At 45.2% G+C, this 26,770-nt stretch overlaps 1 protein-coding gene and 1 long non-coding RNA gene across 2 annotated transcripts in view; one reads left to right on the top strand and one right to left on the bottom strand.

The window, feature by feature from the left end:
• The window catches only part of CRHR2 (corticotropin releasing hormone receptor 2), a 199,314-nt gene extending 185,023 nt beyond the window's left edge, over nucleotides 1–14,291 (bottom strand). Inside the window, exons 1-2 of the mRNA XM_050942736.1 lie at nucleotides 14,029–14,291; nucleotides 13,780–13,899 (exon numbers count right to left, since the gene is read on the bottom strand). Of these exons, the coding sequence (XP_050798693.1) occupies nucleotides 13,780–13,899; nucleotides 14,029–14,146 (238 nt within the window). The 5' untranslated portion in view covers nucleotides 14,147–14,291. The remainder of the gene's footprint in view (nucleotides 1–13,779; nucleotides 13,900–14,028) is intronic.
• The window catches only part of LOC127045963 (uncharacterized), a 593,465-nt gene that overhangs the window by 323,232 nt on the left and 243,463 nt on the right, over nucleotides 1–26,770 (top strand). The window lies entirely within an intron of this gene.

Genomic DNA, 26,770 nt, shown 5'->3' with positions numbered 1-26,770 from the left:
CGTCAGCTGATCTCCCAGGGCAGGCCAGCTCCCCTCTTCATCTCAATTTCAAAGCTTCCCTCAGGCAAGCGCTGGAATACATGAAATAGCAGGGGAGGCTAAGGAAGGAAATAAATGTCACGCTGGACCTTATCGACAGCTCATTAAACCCAATGGGAGATTTGGGATCAGGAGCATAACATAGTGGGTGCAGGTATTTGGTAATATCCACTCATTCTGTTCTATGGAGGTTGTTATACTGCCCTCATCACCGTAGTATGAACAACTTTCACTAGTACATTAGGGGTGTGTCTACACTGTGATAAAAACCCTGCATCACCAAGCGTCAGAGCTCAGGTCAGCTGACTCAGGTTTGCAGGGCTTGGGCTGCGGGGCTAAAAATAGCCATGTAGAAGTTTGGGATCAGGCTGGAGTCTGGGCTCTGGGACCCTCCCACCTTGCAGGGTCTCAGAGCCTGGGCTCCAGCCCAAAGCCGAACACTCACAATTTTATAGTCCTGCAGCTCAAGCCAGTTGACCTGGACCAGTTGCAGCCATGCCATGGGTCTTTTATTGCAGCATAGACAGGAGCGGCACCAGGGTTATTGGCGCCCTAGGAGGGGGTTCTTCCGTGCTCCCAATCGTTGACGGCAATTCTGCGGCGGGGGAGCATGGACACCTTCCACGGCTCCCAGTCTTTGGGGCACTTCGGCGGCGGGTCCCAGAGCGAGTGAAGGACCCGCTGCAGAATTGCTGCCGAAGATCCGGAGTGCGGAAGGACCCCCTACCGCCAAATTGCCGCCGAGGGTGGCAAAATGCCACCCCCACAAATCCTAGTGCCCTAGGCGACCGCCTACGTCACCTAAATGGAAGCGGCAGCATAGACGTACTCTAAGCAAGGGGATGAGTATTGTCACATGTGGTTCATTCTCTCCCTCATTGTCTCCCCAGGCAGAATTGTGCGTGTAGTGTTAGGTTTTGGTTTGGATCCTTCCCCTTCTCCCATGCTCCTTTTGTATTTGTGCTGCTCATTTTCTACCCCTCTGGTAGAAAATTATCCAGATTATCCAGCAGCACAGAATTGTCCACTTCCCCAGTTTCTTGGCTGCTTTGCAGTTTGATTCTAGGTGTTTGCTGCTCATCCAGGATCAATCAAAAAGTGAAGCACCATTCTCTTTGCACCAAAGAAACACCTGACAAAGGAAGATATGGAGTAGCCATGCAGAGTGCAGGGACATTTTCCTACACCCACTGAGATGGTCCCAAAAGCCTCTGAAAACCAGAAGAGTGCCCTGGACTGTCTTAGCCTATGGCTAATGACAAACACTGCTTCTTGACGACTGACAGATATTCCACCAATGTGACACAGACACCTTCCCTGGGACCAGTGGGAAGTGATCCCTGAGCAACTAGTTGAGAATCACTTCTCTAAATATTTGGATGTCTGAGTCAGAGTGGCCAAGGACAAGTCTCCCAGTGAAGTCAGGGAACCAGTTTCCTACCTGTGAAAGAAGCAAAGAGTCCTGTGGCACCTTATAGACTAACAGACATATTGGAGCATGAGCTTTTGTGGGTGCATACCCACTTCATTGGATTCCCAGCTGGTATCCATCAGTGTTACACCACGGAAGTTGATCCTGAATTCCATTAGTCTCATAGCTCAAGCCCAATGGGAGTTGTGCCTGAATCTGAACTACAAGATCAGGCCCTGATTTTGGAAGATTTGCCGAATCTGCACAACATCAACATAAACCTAATTACGCATGATCTGATTAGCGCACAGAAAACCATCCTAATAACCCGACAAAAAACCACAATTAACACTTGATTAGCTGAAGAAAATTCTGAAAAAAATGATTGAAACCCATTATTAATAATCTCCTTAGTGTACCACATGCTATTAACTGCAGTTTTATATTCAGTGGGGAGATTACACATTTCAAAGGGTGATGATTAAACAAGGGTGAAAAATTGGTTGTTTTCATTCACTTTTTAAACGTTGCTTCCAACATGCGCTTTCCAAATTGCAGTACCCATCGGGACAATCTTAGCAAAAATTATGTGAAAGAAAGAACGAAAGAAAGAACGAAAGCCAGCCTTGAGGAAAAAATGACACCCAACATTTATGCATGAATTCAAACACATAGCCTCAGACCATCACAGCCAGGGTACAACCTGATCTAAAACTATCAAGCAACCAAAGGGAATATCCACATGATAGGCCAAATCCTCAGCTGTGCATAGCTCCACTGAAGTCAAGCCAACTGACACCAGCTGAGGGTCTCTTCTCAGATCTTAACCCATAAATCTCATCTGCCTAAGAATCTACTTCCCCTTTCCATATCTTTGGTTACTGACCTCTTCTGTGCCTCATTCTCTTCTCTATTTCTCACCCATCTCCTGTATCACCCACCCCTCCATTATCTCACTTAACTTTAAGGTATTCAAATGTACTTCCTGAATTGCAGTGACGATCAGGGCACTGGAACAGTTTGTACAGTGGAGGAGCCGAGAGCCATTGAACCAAACTGTAAACCTTTTATATGATGGAAACCACTTCAAGCCAGGGGTGCGGCAGCAACCCCAGCACCCCTAGTTCCAGCACCTTCTGTAATGATTTTGTTGGGCTGAATCCTGGTTGCTGTAGTGCTGATGCGCTGCCCATAGCCCTTCCTCCATCCCTAATGCAACCTCTGGAGAAGGCAGCCATTATTTGGATTGGATGCCTGGTGGTAAGCAGGCTGGGCAGCAATGCCAATGGAGTGACCTGCCCCGAAGGTGTATTATCTGAGAAGAGCCCCTCGCAATGGTCCTGCTGTTCCCATCCCCACACACCAGCCAGCGACTGGAGAGCTCTTCTGAGTGCAGCATAGTTTGTACCTGCAGAACAGGTGTCACATAGGTAGCAATCCAGCAATGTCCTTGGAAATGAGCTATTATGGCCTGATTCTCCTCTCATACCAGTTTTACATGGATTCCACTTCACTGGACTTTCTCCTGATTTATAGCGCTGTAAATGAAAGAAGAGCCAAACTCTATAGCTGCACCTGCTTTCTCTAAAGGTGTCTCCCTTACATAAGCTGCTCCCAATGCCGCTCACCCTGAGAGCACCGATAGGGCAAGGTCCCTTTGGCTAAGCACAGGGCAATCTTATCCTTCCAGTACAAGGAGTGCATTCTGTAGGGTTGTTGGAAGTCAACTTTTCTTATTGCACCTCTGCTCATTTTCCTTCTTTAAAATCCAATGAAAAACACTAATGGGATGGCCAGAAAGCATGACAAGAATGACAGAGGGACAGGTGGACAGTGTTGGGTCTCTGCAGAAATGTTTTATGTCCAGTGGATGCGTTGACTTTGCAGGGTAAAAAGAGGGACATGAGCATTTTGCAGCAAAACCAAAGGTTATCTCCAGCTCTCTCTTGGCAAGGCCCTACTCTTCAAAATCTACTTCAAACAAATCAAAAGGCTCTGGTATATTGTCATTCTGATTTAATTTTGGGTTGGCTTTCAGGAACTGATGGAAGCTCTTGCCTTCCCCCTCTCCCGCCAATCCACACATCTTCTGTATCTCTGCATTGCACCCAACTGTATTTAAAAGGCACCCGAATAACCCTAATCGGTCAAGCTGCATTGATGGGTATTTCATTTCTCTCCCTGACGCAGAGTGAGGCTACCAGAACATAAGGTGAAAATCTCTTACCATGGTGCTCAAGTTACAAAGAAAACTCTCCATTAACCAGTGGAAGAACCTCTTACAAAAGGAGATCAGGCAAAATTGAACTATGAATAGAAGGGCTCATAGGAGCAACTTCTGGGCTAAAGGGAGATGATGGGAGCATAAGTAGAAATACCAGTACAGCATTCAGGGCAGACACTTATAAAATGAACAGCTCTATAATTACCTGAACAGGTACTGTGCTATAAAGCATGAATATGGCTCTAATACCGATGATTTCCTAGAATGACTCCTGTTTTTATGCACTTAATTACAACCTACATTACAGAAACATTTTCAACAATTCCTTATTCAAAAGAAAAGCAGCAACAATTTGTTCCCATTCAAGGTGCAGTAGCTTAACTGATGACAATTTTCCCGGTGAGTCTCTTTGGCCCAGTTAAACAATACATTTCCTGCATTTTCCTTTAGAAAGGTGAAAAAAAAAAGCGTCCTTAATGCCCCCCTTCCCCTATAAACATACACAAAAGATTATTTATCTATGGTCAAGGTAAAGGTGACAAAACAAAGTACCATGGGAAATTCTCGATGGAGCATGAAAAAGGTGATGCTTTTAATAGTTGAACTAATTTCTGATAAGAAACCAACAGCCATCTGCAAATACCTTGTGTTGTGGGTGCACATGGCAGACAAGTTTTGGGGGGGGAGAGAGCGCTCAGTGGTTTGAGCATTGGCCTTAAACCCAGGGTTGTGAGTTCAATCCTTGAGGGGGGGCCATTTAGGGAACTGGGGTAAAAATCTGTCTGGGGATTGGTCCTGCTTTGAGCAAGGGGTTGGACTAGATGATCTCCTGAGGTCCCTTCCAACCCTGATATTCTAAGTTCCCTTGAAGGGCTGGTTTGAATTGAGCTGTGAGATAAAGGAAAACAATTGTACTTACTAAGACCCCAATTATTTATGCTAACTCATTTTCTCCCAAAATACTCCTCTAGCCTTCTGGGGGCTTTGACATCCCATGTACCATTTTGACACACAACCACATCTGTTGGCTCCTGCTCTATCTCCTAACGCAGTCACTTCTCGTCCCTTCTCTCTTAGGAACATCAACACAGAGATGCCCACTAAGCTTACGAAGAGCAAAACCAGACGTGCCCCATGCGCAGGTGCAGCTACAGAAAGTCCCCCTTTTACAGAGCCTTGTGCACTCTTGCATGGCCTGCGAATGAGAACGGTACTTCGGGCCAGTCATGGAGAAGGTTTCCAGGAGGTGGAAACCTGCTGAAGTGAAAACAGGAATCAGCTTCCCAGTATGTTGCCAGTCATCAGATCATAATGACTCTAGGGCTGGTCTAGCCTTGTGGCGGTGAGTAGAGTAGAAGCACTACATGTGTAGCTACACACTGCAGTGAAAGGCTCTGGCAGGGGAGAGGCAGCAGGACACTACAGTTAAGAATAGCAGTGTAGCTGTGGGAGGTACTGCTTGGGTGTGTAGAGAGCCTAGGTAGGGTGCAGACCTGGGGGTTCTGTAAGGCATTCTGCTTTACTCATCTAAGCCGTGCCCCACTGTCTATAATGCTATTTATTTATACCCATGCTAGCTAGCCATGCAGTGCCTGTACTCTACAAGCCACTGCTAGTGGAGATGTATCCTTAGAAAGATGGACCTTTAAACAGATGTCTTGATGCAACCCAGAGCTCTGCCAGTGCACCCCAACCCTCTGCACCTCGTGCTTTGTCAGTGCACTCCAGTCCCCTGCACCCCCTACTTTGTCAATGCACCCCAACCCCCTGCACCTCATGCTTTGTCAGTGCACCCCAATCCCCTGCACCCCCTGCTTTGTCAATGCACCTCAGTCCCCTACTTTTCACCCTCTACTTTGCCAATGCACTTCAATCCCCTGGACCTCGTGCTTTGTCAGTGCACCCCAATCCCCTGCACCCCTTACTTTGTCAGGGCACCCCAATCCCCTGCACCCCTTACTTTGTCAGGGCACCCCAATCCCCTGCACCCCTTACTTTGTCAGGGCACCCCAATCCTCTGCACCTTATGCTTTGTCAGTGAACCCCAACCCCCTGCACCATGTGCTGTGTCAGTGCACCCAATCACCCTGCACCCCACTTTGCCAGTGTACCCCAATCCCCTGTACCCCCTGCTTTGCCAGTGCACCTCAATGCCCCTGCACCCTCAACCCCCCTGCATCTCTCAATATCGTTGAGGAAAAAATAAGACATGTGAATGGTTCCTGGGAAAGGAGGAGTAATTAGAGGGTAAGGAATGGGGGAATAGGATGAAGAGAGGTTCGGGCTGAAGCGAGAGGAGGGGGGCTATAGGGAGGCAGATAAATGAGGGAAGAGTAGTAGAGAAGAAGAGAGAGGCCTTGGGGGTTAGAAGGAGTGGAGGGGTGGGACAGTGGCAGGGGGACTAGGGGAGGATAGAGGCAGGGATACCTGTCAGCCTCACATGCTCCCTTCCTGTGTGTACACCCGGATCTGGGGGCCTTTTGCTCCTCTAGGGAGTTCTGGACCCCCCTCCCTGCCCCTCTCATGTGATTGTGATTTTACTACGAATTTCAGCATAGTCCCACATGACATTCCCATAAGCAAACTAGGGAAATGTGATCTAGATGAAATTACTAGAAGGCGGGTGCACAACTGGTTGGAAGACCGTACTCAAAGAGTAGTTTTCAATGGCTCACTCTCAAAATGGCAGGTTGTGTCTAGTGGGGTCCCACAGGGGTCAGTACTGGGTCTGGCAGCATTCAATATTCCCACTAATGAGTGGAAAATATACTTATAAAATTTGTGGATGACACCAAACTGGGGGGCAGGGGGTTGCTAGCACTTTGGAGGACAGGATTAGAATTCAAAATGACTGACAAACCGGAGAATTGGTCTGAAATCAGCAAAATGAAATTCAGTAAAGACAAGTGCAAAGTACTTCCCTTAGGAAGGAAAAATCAAATGGACAGCTACACAGTGGGGAATAACTGGCCAGGTGTTGGCACTGCTGAAAAGAATCTGGGGATTAAAGTGGATCACAAATCAAATACGAGTCAACAGTGTGATGCAGCTGTGAAAAAGGCTAATATCTTTCTGGTGTGCATTAACAGGAGTATCATATGTAAAACACAGGAGGCAATTATCCCACTCTTCTCAACACCAGTGAGGCCTCAGCTGGAGAACTGTGTCCAGTTCTGGGCACCACACTTAGGAAATATGAGGGCAAATTGGAAAAAGTCCAGAGGAGTGCAACAAAAATGATCAAAGGTTTAGAAAATCTGACCTAGGAGGAAAGATTTAAAAATGGGCATGTTTAGTTGAGAAAAGAAAACTAGGGAGAAGATGAGGGAGGGAAACTTGAAAACAGTATTGAGATATGTTAAGGGCTCTTATAAAGAGGAAGGTGATCAGCTGTTCTCCATAAAAAGAACAGGAGTATTTGTGGCACTTTAGAGACTAACAAATTTATTTGAACATAAGTTTTCGTGGGCTAAAATCCACTTCATCAGATGCATAGAATGGAACATGTAGTAAGAAGATATATATACATACAGAGAACATGAAAAGGTGAAAGTTGCCATACCAACTCTAACAAATTGAATCTATTTCCCCATGTTAAGGATCCTCACACCTTCTTGTCAAACTGTTTGGAATGGGACATCTTGATTATCACTACAAAAGTTTTTTTTTCTCCTGCTGATAAGTGCTCATCTTAATTAATTAGCCTCTTAGAGTCGGTATGACAACTTCCACCTTTTCATGTTCTCTGTATGTATATATATGTCCTTATTATATGTTCCAGTCTATGCATCTGATGAAGTTGGCTGTAGCTCACGAGAGCTTATGCTCAAATAAATTTGTTAGTCTCTAAGGTGCCACAAGTACTCCTGTTCTTTTTGCAGATACAGACTAACACGGCTGCTACTCTGAAAGTTGTTCTCCATGTCCACTAAAGGTAGGACTAGAAGCAATGGGCTTTACCTGCAGCAAAGGAAATTTAGGTTCAATTTTAGGAAAAACTTTCGAACTATAAGGGTAGTCCAGCTCTGGAATAGGCTTCCAAGGGAGATTGTGGAATCCCTGTCATGGGAGGTTTTGAAGAACAGGTTGGACAAACACCTGTCAGGTATGGTCTAGGTTTACTTGGTCCTGCCTCAGTGCTGGGGAATGGACTAGAGATGATCTCTTGAGGTCCCTTCCAACTCTACATTTCTATCATCTGGGATAAGGGAGGCTTTGCGCATCTGGGGATATCTGAGCCCATTTCACTACCCCCATGCGAATGCCAAGATCTGGGGCTCCAGGTCCATCTACAGGGGTTGGAACCCCACTCCCACCTCCTTGTTCCTCTCATTTGAGCCAGGTGCGGGGGAGATTGCCCTTTTGGGAGGGTCTAAGGTTTCCTCCCTGCACATCCACCCCCCATGTCAGTCAGAATCTGGGGACGTTCTGTCCTTCTAAATAGGGAGCTGAGGATGGGTATACTTTTTGCATGTCGTAGGCTTTAAAGCACTCAGGACAAGGATAGGATCCTCCATTGAGACGGAGAGAGCTGTTATTTCAGGTTGCATACATCTACATTCAGCTGAGAATATCCACTGAGATGAATGGGCCACTGCTTTCCTTTCAGAGCTTCCTATGCTGTGAAGGGATGTGCAGAAGAGCACGGGAGGGTTTCTATGCACTCTATGGTTACCTAGGCAGTTTGAGGGAATATGTGGATGCCTTGACCCCGCTGCTGCTATTTCTAGTCTGAACCTTTGTATACCTGTGCAATGTTCCTTGCTACACACTGTCTGTTTTAATAGCTGGTGGGTTTTTTTGGTACGGGCAGGTTTACACTGAACACAGCAGAACACTCAGCAGCCAACCTAACCAGAACTTTTATTATATTGGATGAGGATGCGCCTAAGGCAGAGAACTTGCTGGGTGGGCAGCATGGGGAGAGCGGTTGTGATGGGGTTAGGCAATGAGAATGGGTGGTAGACAAGTCTTGGGCCGGTTGTTTGAGGAAAATCTGTATTTTCCTGGCTCTGGAGAGGGAGGGGAGTGTGTAGCAAGTGGCTACGGATTAATGTAGTGTTCCCAAAGACACACAGTGCAGAGGTTTGGACTTCAAGCAAAGGCACCTTGACTGCTGCGGGGAAAAGAAATACGTGCAATGCCAGGCTGGCTGTGGATTCTGGGCTATTCCTGGATCACACGGTTGCAGAAGTTAGCGGGAGAGCACCGAGCACCCCTGGCATAGGGATGGCTCACTACAGGCTGCTTTGCCATGGTGTGCATATTGCAGGACATGATACCTACAACTGCTTAAACAACTCTTGCCAACACCACATCTTTTCCTATTAAAAAACAAACAAACTAGGAAATTTAATGACACCCACCACACACACACCTCTGTTAGTTCAGAGTCAAGGTTGCTTGATGGAATGTTGGCCCCTTGCAGTACACTGAGCTGAGTAAAACTCAATGTCTGAAGACTAGGAGATGTACAGGCAAGGTCAACCATGCAAGCTGAACTCTGTCCTTGTACAGCAATGCACCTATATGTCCCCTTCACACACATACCCACAGTTTGCCCCCTTTTACAGCCCATTCACTCTCCCTTACAGGATTCCATCCAACACCGTTCAAGGACAAAAAGGTGTATGCTCACCATTAGCCACGTCCTTAGAAATAATACAGTAGATGGACAATTTAAGAACCACTTCACAACCTCTTAAAGCCCCTTACGCTTCTTCACAGGATACCATCTCAGACCTACACTGTCACTTCCCCATCGTTAAAGCATTCAAATCCTGTCATGTTCCACCTCACTGCTGATAGCATCCATTCAAATAAAAGTCTTCTGTCCCACTACTGACAGAACCTGCTCAATTATCCATAGAAATGAGGCATGCTGCATTCTGAAAACAAACAGCATCGCTTCCCTTCCCCCCACACACACACTGTGGAGGGTGGAAAATATACATCTTATATCACAATCACAGCTCTGTCACACACTTCACACTAATCCACACAACTCCCAGACACCCTCTACTGACCAGAGCTAACTACTCCCTCCACCATTCAATATAGCTACACCGAACACAGTCACTTAACCTGGCATTTATGATGATAATAAAGCCAACTCATATCCCAGCTTGCTACTGACAGTACTCCTCTAGTATTCTGCAAAGGGAGATATATACCAATCTCCTATAACTGGAAGGGACCTTGAAAGGTCATTGAGTCCAGCCCCCTGCCTTCACTAGCAGGTCCAAGTACTGATTTTTGCCCCACATCCCTAAATGGCCCCCTCAAGGATTGAACTCACAACTCTGGGTTTAGCAGGCCAATGCTCAAACCTCACCATGGCATCAAGGGATGACATGCCATCAAGCTAGCTTAAGTCCACGTTAATGTGGGTTTTTTGGCCATTGAATATATATATATTGAGCTGCCATCGAATGTACAAAGAAATAAACTGGTAGGGCTTTTATTTTAATTGGGTGTCTTATTTCTTTGTAAATTTGATGGCAGCTCAGTATATGAAAAGCAATTTGGCAATGGAATTTCCAGAACCCTGACTGCAAAATTCGCTCTTGTTGGTACTTATTGGTGAGTGGAACTGTGTTTGTTAACAACTCTTGGCTTCATGAAATACATAGGGAAAAAAGAATTTGCCGCCATAATGGAGCACAAAGGATAAAGAGAGCAAACCTGGCCCTGCTGTTTTACTAACCCATCTGAAAGTTAGCAATGCCACTTGATAGCTCTCAGGGAAAAAAAAATCACAGGGTATCTTTTAGATTTTAGTTACAAACACAAGCTGCTCTCTCTGTCTTGTAGCTGAATGGAAATGTCTGTGTACTGACTCTGGGTAGTTTTCATCTTCTTGTCTGTAGTGCCTTTTGGATCAATTCTGCTGGAACGTTTGAGGGTTTCCATTGTTACTGCATCTGCCTGCCTGAGTGCACGGGTTTTTGTAATAGGCTGGAGTTGAGGCATTAGGATTCAGGAATATGGATTATATATTGGAGTTGCCAATGTTTCCTGCACCATCTGTCTTTTGGTGGCAATTAGGGGGTTAAATTCACCTCTGGGGTAACTCCATTAAAACCAGTTTGGCTCAGAGGATTAGTGGTACTTCACTGATTTGAGCCAGCTGAGGATCTCACTCACTGTGTTTAGAAGACCAAGATCCACTACTTCATCATTTGATTCCCAAGACTTTACAGAGATTAAATATGCAACACAAAAATATGCAATGGTTCCTAAGGGGTAATTGCCCTCAAACCAATAACAAAGTATCTTCCTTCTTCATGTCAACAGGATAATAGCTAAGGCAAACATTTGACGTAGTGAATTTTGCAGTATGAGCATTTTTGTCTACAGTCCAAAGAACCAGATAAGAGTGCAGCACCAGCACTTACTGGGGAATAACATCGAACTATTTCTTATCTGTACCTCTTGGTTCGATTTAAAATGGATCATGATGTTGTGCCACAAGCAGAAAAGAACTGAACTAAGCGTTTTAGGGTAGAAATCTCTTGTGTCAATGCAAATTATCTCCAAAGAAATCCTGCACTCTACGGTCCTTATTCGTGAGATTAAGTTACTGTTACATTCAGTTGACTGTGTTTATATCACTATTTGCATAACGTACACAATCTACTCCCAGATGAGGTTCTGCTGCAAACGGTGTCCTAATACAATTAATCAACTATCTAAGTGAAACATCAAGCGGAAGTAGCCAAAACGTGGAAAGCAGATGAGCCTCCAGGAATATCAGACATGCCCTGACTGTATTCCTGGACATCTCTTTCAAATTCCAGAAGTAATTGCATCTTAATTGTAGCAGACCGGTTAACAATTAACAGTTTCCTGTTGAAATATATTTAGGAAAATCTGCAAGCTGGTTATTAAGCAGTTGATTTTACATGCTGTCTTGAACCCAGGCCTCATCCTGCAAACTGTCTTTGCTCACGTCAGCAAGGCACTGAAGGATCAGGTCCATAGCGAAATACATGGAAGAGTAGAATTTCTCTAGACATTTGCTACAAACTGTCACTGATGCAGAACCCAAACGTCCCTAGGCATTATTGAAAAGTGGTGCAAAGATACTTCAACTTTACTATGCACACATATAAATGTTTCCAATTTAGACACAAGTGATGATGACAAATAGATTTTCCCATGCAGTATCTGAATATTTATTTGTGAGCATGTCATCCTGGAATCATCATGTAACTAATGCTGAGCAGTAAAATAACTGTGCCATAAATCTTAAAACCAGGTATTTAGAGAAAGTTTACTGTGAATGCAAGGTAAATAATCAGCACCCTGAGACATTATGCAGAAAAGACTGAGCTTCCAATTAAATTAAGAAATGTTGAAAAGACCAGTTATGAAGAGTATCTGCATGAAAAAAAAAGGATTTTTAGGTCTTTTTGTTCAGAGCACAGGAACTCCATGTAACATCTCTCCCGTTTGTCTTTAAGGCTGCAACTAGTTAATAACCATACCATGCTGTTTCCATCAAGCCCTTTGAGAAGTATAAAAAATCTGAAAAAAATCAATGAAACCAACTCCCCATACACACAGGGAAAACGGAAGATTAATAGTCCCGGTTCTTCTTTTACTTACACTTACATGGAAGGCACATCAGCAACTTTTAGGGCCAGATTCCCAATACCCCCACTCTTGCTGAATTGTTCCCGGCTCCTTGACTAGTCCCATTGATGTCAATGGTACTTGCTTGTGAAGTAGAGGAGTATTCATTCCAAGGAAGGATGGCAGCATTTGGCCCCGGAAGGGCATAGCACATTTCACCACAAGGAGCATGGCTTGCAGAAGGTTAATCCTGCAGCTCTTACCCAGGTGAACCTATGGCTGACTTCACTGGGTGCTTTGCCCCAGGAAGGGTCGCAGAAGGAGGATTCTATGCTGATTTTCAGGAGTGCTGGGCCTTCAGCAGCTCCCTTGGTTCTCAAATGGGAGATATTGGGTGCTGTGCACTTTCACAAATCTGGTTATTAACCCATAAAAGAAGAGGAGAGAAAATCCACTTCCAACAAGTTAAAATCAAGCTGTAAGAGAGATGCACGGTTCCCTGAGACCCTCCCTCTTCAGATTTACTGACAGAAAGCCAAGTGAATTTGGAGCCTAAGAAAATACTAAAGCCTTATTAGCATGAATTAATTCCCCACAAGGACAAGGGCACAATGAACATTCCAGGGATGCAGAAACAGACATTAAAAATGTTCTGAAAAAGACTGTTAACCAAAGTACTATGCATATGCAGAGCTAGCACTCAGGGCACTTAATCATCCAAAAGTTCCTAAACGGATTGACCAATATTGACCAGAATGAGGGGAAATGAATGCCTGAGTCCACAGCCTGAAAACAAACCCCTCTCAAACATGTGCCGATGACTCATTATTGTGTAGTTATTAAAATATTTATAGCCAGCTGCAAACAATTTGTACGATAAACATAAGACTGCATTTTATCGTGCTGGTAAATTTGATCTGTCTAATGACATCCTAGTACAGGCTCACCTGAGTTCCTGATGCAACCGGCTTAAGGCACTGCATCCATTCCTGATTAATAAGCAAACTGCCAGTGAAGTTAAGTAGATTCGGCACCTCAGCCTCTGTTGTTGGATCAGGACTTCAGGGCTTTCCAGTTCACTCTAATCCCTATTCAGACGCATATTTTTCCCTCCAGAGGCTTGGTTGTTCCCAAGCACATCACCAATTTATTAATTGACTGAGGATTGAACAAGCCAGAGAGATTACTTTAACTGAAACATGTGCACAAACTAGGATCACACTTATAAATACCTAAGAAATTCAGTGGGCACGTTTAAGTGTCCTTGTCTCCTTAAAAGACACAGAGTGTTTTCTTCTCCACATCTGCCTGAAGAAACATATGCAAGTGTTTAAAAGGCCAAATTTATGTTAAAACGGGTATCACTCAAAACAGGAATTTGTATGCCTCACTCAGAATGTGCAGGATGTGTCAATTCCTAACCAAACACTTAAGAAACTGCTTTTTATGAGGACGCATTAAGGGGCTTCATAAGAGCATTTTTTCTCAGCACAAGCTACAGACAGAGAAAAGAGGAGTTTGTACTTACGGGTGGTGTTGTACTTGATCCCGTTGAAAAACTCTGGGCAGGGTCTCTCCACCAGTTCCCCAGCAGTGGCCCGGGGCCAGCAGGTCCCTATCTGATCAGTGGTGGCATTGCAATATGGACCTTCACCTTAAAAAAAGAGAAATGAAAGAGAAGCGATTGAGAAAGCCCGTTCACATCACAAAGAAAAGTGTGACTAAGAATATTAACCCCAGGCTTTTCCAAGCCCTGTAATAGGCTAACGCATCCTACCATCAAAGCCAAGAAAGGGAACAGAGGAACTCTCAAAAAAAGTATCCTGCAAAGCATCTAGCAGGCTGCAGTTGGCATCAAATTCGTCGATGATGATCTGAAATATGGTCGCATCCATGATTCGCCCCCCGGGGCTGTGGGATCTGAGCACCTTTTCTGGGATCTTTCCCTCCCTTCTTTTCTCTTTCAGAAAGAAATCAAAATCTGAACACTCTGCAAGCTCCTGCGTGTGCCTCTCCCCCTCTCGGTGGCTGCCATCCGGTGGCTGGCTCTGCAGCTAATTCCTCCGAGCGCTTCTGCTTTAAACAGCAGCTCAGTAACCAATAGAATCCCAGCGTGTGCGGAGTAAAGGACAGGTCTCTCTCAGCTAGCCCCCCTCGCTTGGCAGCTTGCCAATTCCTGCTGGCATTGTCAGCCTAGCTATTCTGCTTCTCCCCCCCTTCTCTCCACGCACCCAGGTTTATCATCAGCTGTTACTGGCTTGATTATTACCCCTCAGTAAGAATGTTTAATGGACATGAAATCAGCAATGAAATCTCAACGGAAAGTGACACAGTGATATTAACCTCTCGCTCATCTGCAAGCGAAGCAATTCCTGCTTTTCCTGTGTGGACGGGTGAGGGACGGCTTAGACAGAAGCATGGGGGTAGGTGGGGAAGAGACAGATTAGGAAGCAGGAGTGATATCTACAAAGGGGCCAGACCTTGAGGAAAAGTGACAAAAATTGGGGGTGCGGGTAGAGGAGGGGGATGCTGGAGGAGAGCCAGGAGGAAGAGGGGTGCTGGAGAAAAGGTGATGCATAGATCAGTAGGCTAGAAGGGACCACTGTGGCCATTAGTCTGACCTCCTCCATAAGACAGGCTGTAGAACTGTCCAAAAATAACTCCTAGAGCAGATTTTAGAAAAACATCCCATCTTGATTTAAAAATGATCAGTCACGGGGAATCCACCACAACTCCTTATCCATTGTTCCAATGGTTAAATAGCCTCATTGTTAAAAATCTTCACCTTATTTCCCCCTCTGAATTTGCCTTGCGTGGATCCAGCCATTGAACTGTGTTAAACCTGTCTCTGCTAGACTGAAGAGCTCATCATTTAAATATCAGAGGGGTAGCTGTGTTAGTCTGGATCTGTAAAAGCAGCAAAGAATCCTGTGGCACTAAAATGTCTGTTAGTCTATAAGGTACCACAGGATCCTTTGCTGCTTTTACATCATTTAAATATTTGTTCTCCATGTAGGTAATTATAGACGGCAAGCAAGTCACCCCTTAACCTGCTCTCGGTTAAGCTAAAGAGATTGTGCTCTTTGAGTCAATCACTATAAGGCAGGTTTTCTAATCTTTTAATCAGTCTCGTGGCTCTTCTCTGAACCCTCTGCAATGTATCAACATCCTTCTTTAACACAGTATTCCTTCCTCACTCTACTGTGTTCTGCTTTCCCACCTCGGCTGCTCCTGCTCCATGCATGAGCGAAGCAGCCAAATGCAGGAGGAATATGACCATCATCAATGCCTTTGTATGCTTCAAAAGAGCTTTCAGGACAAAACCTTACTGGATACTCCTAAGCAGAACCAGGCAGGAGATGGCTTCCCCAGTCTACAAAACCTTTAAATTTCAAACTACTTCCCATTCCACATCAAGCAAAAGCCAAGCTCTTTGGAATTTTTTTGTGAAACCTGGGGGGTGGCTACTGACTCCAGAATAGCCAGTAGCTTGGTTGCTGGGGCACTCACGTGGGATGTAGGTGACATGGGTTCAAATCCCTGCTCCAAATCTGGCAGAGCAGTGAGCTGAAGCTGTGTATCCCACATCCCGGGGGAAAGCCCTAACCACCAGCTTGCTGGCTAATCTTCTGGGACGAATCTCTCTTTCACATCCAGGAACGGAGAAACATTTCCAACAAGAGTTTAACCAAAACTTCAAAAGGGTTTAGGTTGCTTCAAATTAGCATTGTCCAAAGAAAGAAAAAACACTTTTTTTCTGCATACTTCCAACCTACAGGCTGCTGGGTCCTCGAAGGTGATCCGAGGGCAGACTGAAGAATGTTGTAAGTGAGAGCACTTAACTGAGCTCTGCACTATTTAAAACTCAAGCTGGACATCACTGATCTGTAGTTAGTGTTTGTTAGGCCAGGCACCCTCAGAGGAGTGCGTGCGTTTGCTTTTAGTTTGTGAGAGGAAAGCTTCTATTTGTTTGAGGCAATGTAGTCTAGAAGATACAACATTGTACTGGGAATTCTGAGATGTGGATTCCTTTTGTGCTTCTGCCACAGACCTGTTGTGTGACCTTGGGCAATTCACCGTAATGGTGCCTCTGTTTCCATGCCCACCTGTCTTGTCTGTTTAGATTGCAAACTCCAGAACCTGGTTGGGATCTCTAGGCACTACTGCATTACAAATAAAATAAGAAGTAATAAAGAAGCAGGAAAAAAAACAGTGACTTAATTAACCACAAGTAAATATGGATGGAAAAGGGTAACACTGATGCTTCTGAAAGCACATTAGCATCATCATTCAAAAATCCGAAATAAGTTCTAAGTTGGTTTCTTATCTTAGAAACTGCTCTTGGATACCATCCCCATACAAGACAGGACATATGTTTGCCTCTGCTGGATCTAGTCTAATCTTGAGTGTTTCATTCTGACTCCCTCAGCAGCAAAATGTTTCTATAAAAGAATTTACAAAAAATAAAATTAAATGCTGGAATCAATGGAGTTATTTAAATATCAGCACCAATTTAGAGGAAGCAAGCGAAGCTGCTGGTACAGCACCATTCTGTGGTGCACCTGATGCCCTCAGAAGGGTTATTCAGATCTCAGTAGTTGCCAAGGGACAACATCCTTCCCTCAGAATTGCCGATCAGCCAGTGCAAGTTTGTACTGGTTATCAAACCACAGCCAGAAAAGACTTTGTACCCTTAAGGTTGATGCTCGGTGCATACATAACGATTTAGGAAAATGAAACACGAGAGTTGGAAGATAACAATTAAGAAATATCCAGATACACTCATCACAGTTCACAGCTTCTTAAATAGGTGATACACATGTAGAATATCACAGAGCATATCCTCCAAAGGAGGAGAATGTTTCCGGCGTGGAGGGGACCGTCAGCTCGACCACGGGTCTCACCGGGGAGCTCTCCTGGACCGGACTCGACGGCCCTCAGGACCAGAGTCGACGGTACCACAGTCGTCAGTGCCACGGCAGGGGTAGGTGCCGGGCGATCCGCACAAGTCTGCACCGAAGGTGTGGAGGAAGTTGAAGGCCTTCGGTCAGGTCCCTGTGCTGGAGAAGGCCAGTGCCGAGGTGTCTTGGTGGGGCTGGCGCGGTCCGGTGCCGGAGGAGGGCTGTCAGCGCTCGGTGCCGAGGACGGAGGGTTAAGGGCTGCCTCCATAAGGAGTCTTTAACCGAAAGTCCCCCTCCTTTTTAGTCCGTGGCTTAAAGGCCTTGCAAATGCGGCACTTGTCGGAGATGTGCGATTCCCTGAGGCACTTTAAGCAAGAGTTGTGGGGATCGCTTGTGGGCATCGGCTTTTTACAGGCCGAGCACGGTTTAAACCCTGGTGAACCGAGCATGGGCCCGGGCACCGGGTGCGGGGGAGGGCTAGAGCCCAAACCCCACTAAACTATGTACAACAACTAACTAACAACTATAAACTATAAAACTAATTATACTATGGACTAAGTCAACTATACCCAACAAGAGATCAGAGGAACGAAGAGAAGCTAGGGAAGTGGAGGACAGCTAAGCTAAGCTCCACTGTTCCAACGACCAACACGGGCGGTAAGAAGGAACTGAGGAGCGGACGGGTTGGCAGGGGTATATATCCAGCGCCATGGCGGCCACTCCAGGGGGCAACCTGCCAACCCACTGGAGTTGCTAGGGTAAAAATCTTCCGACAAGCGTGCACACCTAACTGGAATGGATATGAGCAATCACTCGAAGAAGAACTGCAGGATCCACCAAGGTAGGGGAGGAACTTTGTCATGATACAGTCAACAAACAACTCCATTGCAATTCCACTATTTAGCACTCTTTTCCTACTCTACCTCACTATTAAGCAAAGCCCAATTCACCCCATCTAACCTCCTATACAGACTGCACATACCATTGTACCTTCCCTACTCCATTTCCCACTGTAAGTCTGTCATAAACAGATAGCTAAGGGTTAATGTTCTTTTACCTGTAAAGGGTTAACACAGGGAACCAAACACCTGACCAGAGGACCAATCAGGAAACAAGACTTTTTCAAATCTGGGTGGAGGGAAGTTTTGGGTGTGAGTTCGTTGTTCTTTGTCTTGGGTCTGACCCTCTCGGCTCTGAGAGTGATTTTTCTATCTCCTGGCTTTCTAATCTTCTGTTTCCAAGTTGTAAGAACAAGGATAGTAAGACAATAGGTTTATATTGTTTTTTTTGTATTTACATGTGTGTAGTTGCTGGAGTGTATTCTTTTTGGATAAGGCTGTTCATTCATTTTTCTTTTAAGCAATTGACCCTGTATATTGTCACCTGAATACAGAGACTATGTTTAATGTCTTTTTCTTTCTTTTTTATATACAGCTTTCTTTTTAAGACCTGTTGGAGTTTTTCTTTAGTGGGGACTCCAGGGAATTGAGTCTGCAGCTCACCAGGGAATTGGTGGGAGGAAGAAGTCAGGAGGAAAATCTCTTTGTGTTAGATTTACTAAGCCTGACTTTGCATACCCTCTGGGGGAGGGGGAAGAGAAATTAGCTCTCTCTCTCCTAGGGTCGTCCAGGGAGGGGAGCCTGGGAGGAAGTAACCAGGAAACAAGGGGAGGGGTTTATTTCCCTTTGTTTTAGGACTCAAGGCATCTGAGTCTGGGGGTCCCCCAGGGAAGGTTTTGGGGAGACCACAGTGAGCTAGGCACTGTATAATTCCTGGCTGGTGGCAGCTTTACCAGGTCCAAGCTGGTAACTAAGCTTGGAGGTTTTCATGCTAACACCCATATTTTGGACCCTAAGGTCCAAATCTGGGAAAAAATGTTATGACAAAGTCAATGAATCAACCTTCCACATACACATATCAATCTTCCAATCCATTCTTCACATACAGCCTAGACTACAGACCAGCATGTACACCAATCATCAAAAAGACCAGCATGTTATCCTTCTTTGGTAAACTAAATATGTACTATATTTTCATCTGTTCTCAATGGATTTTCCACACCAGTATAATCATATCCCTGTTAGATAGCTGATGGGCAGCTGTTCAAGGTTGATTTTGGAAATGCAGTATGAGACCGAACTGCGGGTATATTTGAATCTTTTACCTATCTTTGTTTGATTTTTCTTTCATACATTTAAATATGATTTTTAAAGGCACCATCAGAACCTAGATCCATGCATCTGACGAAGTGGGTATTCACCCATGAAAGCTCATGCCCCAATACGTCTGTTAGTCTATAAGGTGCCACAGGACCCTTTGTTGCTTTTTACAGATCCAGACTAATATGGCTACCCCTCTGAAACGTCTCCTTTGTGGCTTTTAAAGTTTCCCTCAGCGGTCCATGTGAATGTGGTGGAATTTAGAGCTCACAATGCCTGATCCTGATGTCAGTGCTACTCCTCACCTGGGTAAGGATTGCAGGATCAGACCCTTAATAAAAGCTATTATTTTACTGACTCGCCTTTAGACCCAATAACTGTGGGGGTTGCATCTCAGTGAGGATTTCAGGATGGGTCCTAGTACTCTGAACTCAAATGCAACGGCAATCTGATGCTAGCTGGTGAGGAACTTGCCCCTAATATTTTTCTTCAGACAAGCCAACAATGATACAAAGCACTAGAAGACAAAACTCCTGGACTTGAAGGCAAATGGGGCATGCTCAGATGGCACCATGCAATACACTCAGATACCACAGTGATGGGCACCATATATGAACCTCAATAGGTCATTCACTCACACATCTAGAAGAGAAGCATCCCCAATGATGCTAACTCAGGGCCATATTTTGATACTCTTACACACACTGAATAGCACCAGTACGCCCTTGGAAATAAACAATTAAAGTGTTACTCATTTTATCGGAATCTGGTCCTTACATTCATTCACAGAAGCTACATAGGGTCCAGATTTGCGAGTTTTGTTCTAGACAGATAGATATTAAATGTAGATAAATACAGAGCTCTGTTTCAGCTGATAGGATCATTTTTAAGCAGAAGACAATTTCCTTATTAGTGGAAATGAAATATGACTCTAGCGAGCAAGAAACCAAAAAAACCAATATGCAGATTTACAGTGATGAATCTGCAACTTCATTGAAGTTGGAAATATTTACTGCAGGTGTAAAAAGATCCTAACAGCATAAATAATATATGGCTCTTAACTACATGCTGATATATTTCATCCAGAACATTAATACAGTTGTCATTCTCTACAGCTATAAAAGCTGTAAAAGTGAAATCAGGAGACATGAAGAAAATGAGGCATTGAAAGAGGATTAGAAGAACACACTTAAAAAAAAAAAAAGGCAGCCTAAGCACATTTGTAAACTGTCAAGGTTTTTTTTAAAAAAAACAAAGGTGATTTGAATCACCGAACACAGTAAGAGACAACAGGGATACTCATTTCAACAGAATTATTTATTCATACAGTGGCAACAACAAGTTGGGTGCTTCACAGACAAATATGAAAACAAGGGGTCAGATCATCAGCTCATGGAAGTACACTGATTTACTCCAGTTGTGGATCTAGCACAAAAGGTTGAAATGTAAACAATGTACAGACAAAAAGAAACAGAGGATGGGTGGTCCCAGAGCAAGTAAATGAGCCCCGACAATTGTCAAGCACTTTGTTAGCCCTGCTATTTTTTTTTGCGCGCACTGGAGTGTCATTGGATAAAAAGCGCGGGATCAGACGGTCTTGCTCCATGTACAGTTTAAGTGCAAATATTGCTTTGTAACCAGGTTGCACAACACTCATCATAACATGCACAGAGGAACTGTGTGCACGCTGCAGCTTGTTGCACAAGAAAACTGTGTGTCGACCGCGTTTCTGTTGTCTACACCTACCATACGACCTGTTTGTATCAATGCAATCTGGCCAGCTACCCCATGTGGCATTCTGTCCCCTGCTGGGGCACTGAGGACACAGACACACCCAGCAGGAGGTGAGTCAAGGGACTCTAGAACGCCTTAGCATTCAGAAACCTGGGAGGAAAAAAGGAGCTGACAAAATGGTAGGAACCTAGGAATTGCCAGACTGGATCAGTTCCATGGCCCATTTTAGTCCAGTATTTTGTCTCCAGCAGATGCTTCAGAGGAAGGCACAAGAATCCTGCAGTCCGCTGGTTACACAGGCAGTTAGGGCATCTGACTACACAGGTCACGACAGGCAGACAACCCTGTAGCAATGGGCAAGGCACTGTTAGCCGCTATGATTACTGAGAAATAACTATACTGCGTGTGGACAAAAACCAGGCCACTCCCTGGTTACAAACTCAGAAGTCCTAGGGTGCACAATGCTTCTCAAAACCTATTATCCCAACCAGCTCAATTCCTCATTCATAGATCTAGGGGCCAGAAAAGACCAGTCTGACCTCTGACTGCCTAAAGAGGTTCACAGACTGCATTACATGTGGGCATTCCAGAATAGGGCTGAGACACTGGCAGAGCATTTGGGGAACCTTGCCCTGCTACTGCCCAGGCTGTTCTTTGCCTAGAGGCTTTTGGTCTCATTGGACTAAAATCTGAACACTACACAAGCACTAAAATCCGCTTTAAGAAAAATCCCTATTTTTTAACATCAGAAGAATAGCTCAATAGGCAGAATATTTAGCGCAAACCATGCATTAGCCAACAGGCAGAATTAAAACAGATACTAGGTGGTGGCTAAGCAAAGAGACGAGTGGTAGCGTGTACGGACCAGCAGTTCTGTTCTTGGTTTTCCCAGAGACTTCCTGCATCACCTTGGGCCAGTTTGCTTGCACCCACAGTTCATGGCAGGTTTTATTCGGGGACCCTGAAACAGTGCCGTCCTTATTCAGCCTTTGTCTACCTGCAATAAAAATCAGGGTTCAAAAAAAGAACTAGGTAAGTTCATGGAGGATAGGTCCATCAATGGCTAATAGCCAGGATTGGCAGGGATGGTGTCCCTAGCCTCTGTTTGTCAGAGCTGGGAATGGGGGACAAGGGATGGATTACTTGATGATTACCTGTTCTGTTAATTCCTTCTGAAGCACCTGACATTGGCCACTGTTGGAAGATGGGATACTGGGCTAGATGGACCTTTGGTCCAGGGTCGGCTCCAGGTTTTTTGCCACCCCAAGCAGCGGGAAGGGAAAAAAAAAAGCCATGATCACGATTGGCAGCAGCTCCACTGCGCCGCTTCATTATTTCGTGGCAATTCGGCGGCAGGTCCTTCCCTCCGAGAGGGAGTGAGGGACCCCATTGCTGAAGAGCCGAACTTGCCACCCCTCTTCATTGGCCGCCCCAGGCACCTGCTTGCTGCGCTGGTGACTGAAGCCAGCCCTGCTTTGGCCTGAGCCAGTCAGCACTGGACAATTTCTGCAGCCATGGTCAGCACTGGACAATTTCTGTTGTGTAAACAAGCCCTGAATCTGGCTGTGCTACAGTTTCCTCATCTATAAAATGGAGCTCCTCATATTTAACAGCTTCACAGGGGGTTGATGAGGTTAGTTTAGTTGACATTTATAGACCTTAAAAATCGCAAATTATCATTATACCATACTTCAGCTGCACTGTAACATAGCATTTCCCTATTACAGTATCATGATTTGTATTATAGCAATGCCTAAAAGACCCAACCAACACCGAGGCCCTATTCCATAGGGCACTGTATAAACAGGTAGTGAGATATTGTAAACTCTTTGGGGCAGAGACTATCTAAATAGAGATAGGATAGGAGGGGAAAACAGATACAGAGACTTGCCCAACAATCACCCAGCAATTCAGTGGCAGAGCTAGGAAGGGATCTTAGGTGTCCCAAGTCCTATTCACTGACCCAAATCATCTTCCAGCTCTCTGTTCTGACACAGCCATCTTGCAGTGAGATCCACGTGAGCTGAAAACTAAAGACGTACCAACCTGGAGCCTGTCGTGTAATGTAGCTATTTAAACAAAACAGATTGACCATTAAGTTGAAAAGGCCCCATTGAGCTAGGAATGTTAAGATACTAGCAACATATCATTATGCGCTAAGTGATTTTGCTTCGTAAGTTTCATATAATTGAATATTAAAAAATCAACACATGAAAGGAGAATGCCAAATAACAGTCAGATCTATTTCTCTGTTGATAACCAGCTGCTTATTATAAGAACTCTGTGGCAGTTAGACAGCATAAGAAACTCCTGGAAATTAAACAGGAAGAAAATATCAGCAATCATGCCAACTTCTGGAAATGTGCTAGTAGTTCTCAAGTAGATCTCCATAATCAGGAAGGAAAACTAATAGGACCATGTACAATCATATCAGGCTTGGGGGAAGCTGGATTAAAAGTGTACTTTGCATAAATAAAAAGAACAGGCGTACTTGTGGCACCTTAGAGACTAACAAATTTATTTCAGCATAAGCTTTCGTAGGCTACAGCTCACTTCTTCGGATGCACAGAATGGAACACACAGACAGAAGATATTCATACATACAGAGAATATGAAAAGGTGGAAGTACGCATACCAACTGGAAGAGTCCAATCAACATTTTATGGTGTCTTCCTGCCAGAGGTCACTAACTCTGGGAATTTTTTAAAGGAATACCTAGGAGCTCAAGGAAGTACCAGTAGGTGATAAGTCAGTAGGTGCCACTTTCCTTCTGTCAGTACTAACCTATGCCCTTGCTGCTAAGCTGGAGCATTACACTGCCATCATCAGATCTGCTGGGGATGTGTCTTACAGGTACCATCCAGGATACAACTAGTCTTGACTTCTTGTAGTTATTAAAGATGTGATGACACTTTTTGTAAAACTAGAGGCATGAATGCCAGTGTCCTGGCCAAATTCCAATTTAGCTGATCCCATCCTCTATGTCTAAATTGGTTCCCCATGGCTCCAAGAGTTTTCAACTTGATAGAAAGCGCTGTATTCTCCATTTCCTGCCCCACTCTGTGATAGTGCTGCCGTTCACTGGACAATAAAGTGACTCTTGGTCATATCACTTGTATGTCAGTCTACAAAGGACTCGACGGTAAGAAGCTATATGTAGAAGTCTGATCATCACCCAGGGCTGCCACCTGCCAACATTTTACCTGCAGAAGTGAAGTTGGAGATTATGGCTGTGTGTACAGATTAGAAACTAACAAAGGACTCAACCCTGATGCGACTATTCACCGGCTGATGAAATGAGGCTGGCATAGCTCATTCTGGGTCCATACTGAACCAGTGCCTTGGCCAATCCCTTCCAGTGATGGAAGAATTTGGAGAATTTAGTTTTGCTGTTCACCTCAAGAGAATGTTCTCTCAGGCCTGGTCTATACTACGATTTTATGTCAAATTTAGCACTGTTACCTCAATTTAACCCTGGACTTGTCCACACGACGAAGCCCTTTTTTTCAACTTAAAGGGCTCTTAAAATCAATTTCTTTACTCCACTTCTGATGAGAGGATTAGCGCTGAAATCAGCCTTGCCGGGTCAAATTTGGGGTAGTGTGGATGCAATTAGATGGTATTGACCTCCAGGAGCTATCCCAGAGTGCTCCGTTGTGACTGCTCTGGACAGCACTCTCAACGCAGATGCTCTGGTCAGGTAGACTGGAAAAGGCCCACGAACTTTTGAATTTCATTTCTTGTTTGGCCAGCATTGCGAGCTGATCAGCACAGGTGACCATGCAGAGCTCATCAGCAGAAGTGACCATGGAGTCCCAGAATTGCAAAAAAGCTCCAGCATGGACCGAACAGGAGGTATGGGATCTGATCGCCGTATGGGGAGACAAATCCGTGATAGCTGAACTCCATTCCAGTAAATGAAAATGCCAAAACATTTGAAAAAATCTCCAAGGGCATGAAAGACAGAGGCTATAACAGGGACTTGCAGCAGTTTCGCATGAAAATTAAGGAGCTCAGGCAAGCGTACCCAAAAACCAGAGAGGCAGATGGCCTCTCCGGGTCACAGCCCCAAACATGCCGCTTCTATGATGAGCTGCATGACATTCTAGGGGGTGCAGCCACCAGTACCCCAACACTGTGCTTTGACTCCATCAATGGAATAGGACACAACACGGAAGCGGGTTTGGGGGATGAGGAAGATGAGAAGGAGGTTGAAGATAGCTCATAGCAAGGAAGCGGAGAAACCGGTTTCCCCAACAGCCAGAATCTGTTTCTCATCCTGGACCTGGGAGACAGTAACCCCCAAATCCACCCAAGGCGGGCTCCCCGAACCTGAAGGTGGAGAAGGGACCTCCGGTGAGTGTATCTTTGTAAATATTAGACACGGTTTAAAAGGAAGCATGTTTAATGATTAATTTGCCCTGGCATTTGCGGCTAGTACAGCTACTGGAAAAGTCTGTTAACGTGTCTGGGGATGGAGAAGAAATCCTCCAGGGACATCTCCATAAAACTCTCCTGGACGTACTCCCAAAGCCTTTGCAAAAGTTTTCTGGGAAGGGCAGCCTTATTCCGTCTTCCATGGTAGGACACTTTGCCACGCCAGGCCAGTAGCACGTAGTCTGGAATCATTGCGTAACACAGCGTATGGTCCCGGTGTTTGCTGGCATTCAGACAACATCCATTCCTTATCTCTCAGTGTTATCCTCAGGAGAGTGATATCATTCATGGTCACCTGGTTGAAATAAGATGATTTTATTAAGGGGACATTCAGAGGTGCCCATTCCTGCTGGACTGTTTGCCTGTGGCTAAACAGAAATGTTCCCCACTGTTAGCCACGTGGTGGGGGGAGGGGTGAAGTGATCATCCCAGAGAATTGGGTGTGTGTGGAGGGGAGGGGGTTTACTTGGATTTGTGCTGCACACTAACCCACAAACCGCAGCCCTTCCTTTTAAATTGCCAACCCATTTTAAATGGCCAACCCAATGGCCGCTTGGTATGGGAAATGAGGGCACTGCTGTTTGAAACCATTCCCACATGTTATGAAGGTTAAAGAAGCCAAAAGACTGTGGCTTACCATGGCTGCCTGTAAGCTGAATTCTGTTGCCCGGCCCTGCAGGAGTGATCTCTCACACCAAACTGGCAGGTCCTCCCTCAATAAGAGGCAAAATGTGACCTTGTAACAAAAGCACATGTGCTATGTAATGTTAACAGCAAGGTTTACCGTGAAAGAGTGTACCCATTGTTCTATAAAATATCTTTTTAACTACCGCTCTCCCTTTTTTTTCCTCCACCGGCTGCATATGTTTCTCCTTCCCAGAGGCTAGCGAAGAAGAGAAAGTGAAAAAAATGCACTCGGGATGAAATGTTCTCTGAGCTCATGCTGTCCTCCCACACTGACAGAGCCCAGCAGAATGCGTGGAGGCAGACAATGCCAGAGTCCAGGAAAGCACAATATGAACGCGAGAAAAGGTGGCGGGCTGAAGATGATAGGTGGCATCAGCTTGCTGACAGAAGGCAGGAGTCAATGCTCAGGCTGCTGGAAGATCAAACTCATATGCTCCAGCACATGGTTGAGCTGCAGGAAAGGCAGCAGAAGAACAGACTGCCACTAAGCCCCTGTGTAACCAACAGCCCTCCTCCCCAACTACTAGAGCCTCCTCACCCAGACGCCCAAGAATGCGGTGGAGGGGTCCTCCGGCCACCCAACCACTCCACCCCAGAGGAT

This window comes from Gopherus flavomarginatus, chromosome 2 (assembly GCF_025201925.1).
Source record: "Gopherus flavomarginatus isolate rGopFla2 chromosome 2, rGopFla2.mat.asm, whole genome shotgun sequence".
NCBI lineage: Eukaryota > Metazoa > Chordata > Testudines > Testudinidae > Gopherus > Gopherus flavomarginatus.
The sequence above is the reverse complement of the archived record's forward strand: the minus strand, read 5'-3'. Positions and strand labels throughout refer to the sequence as shown.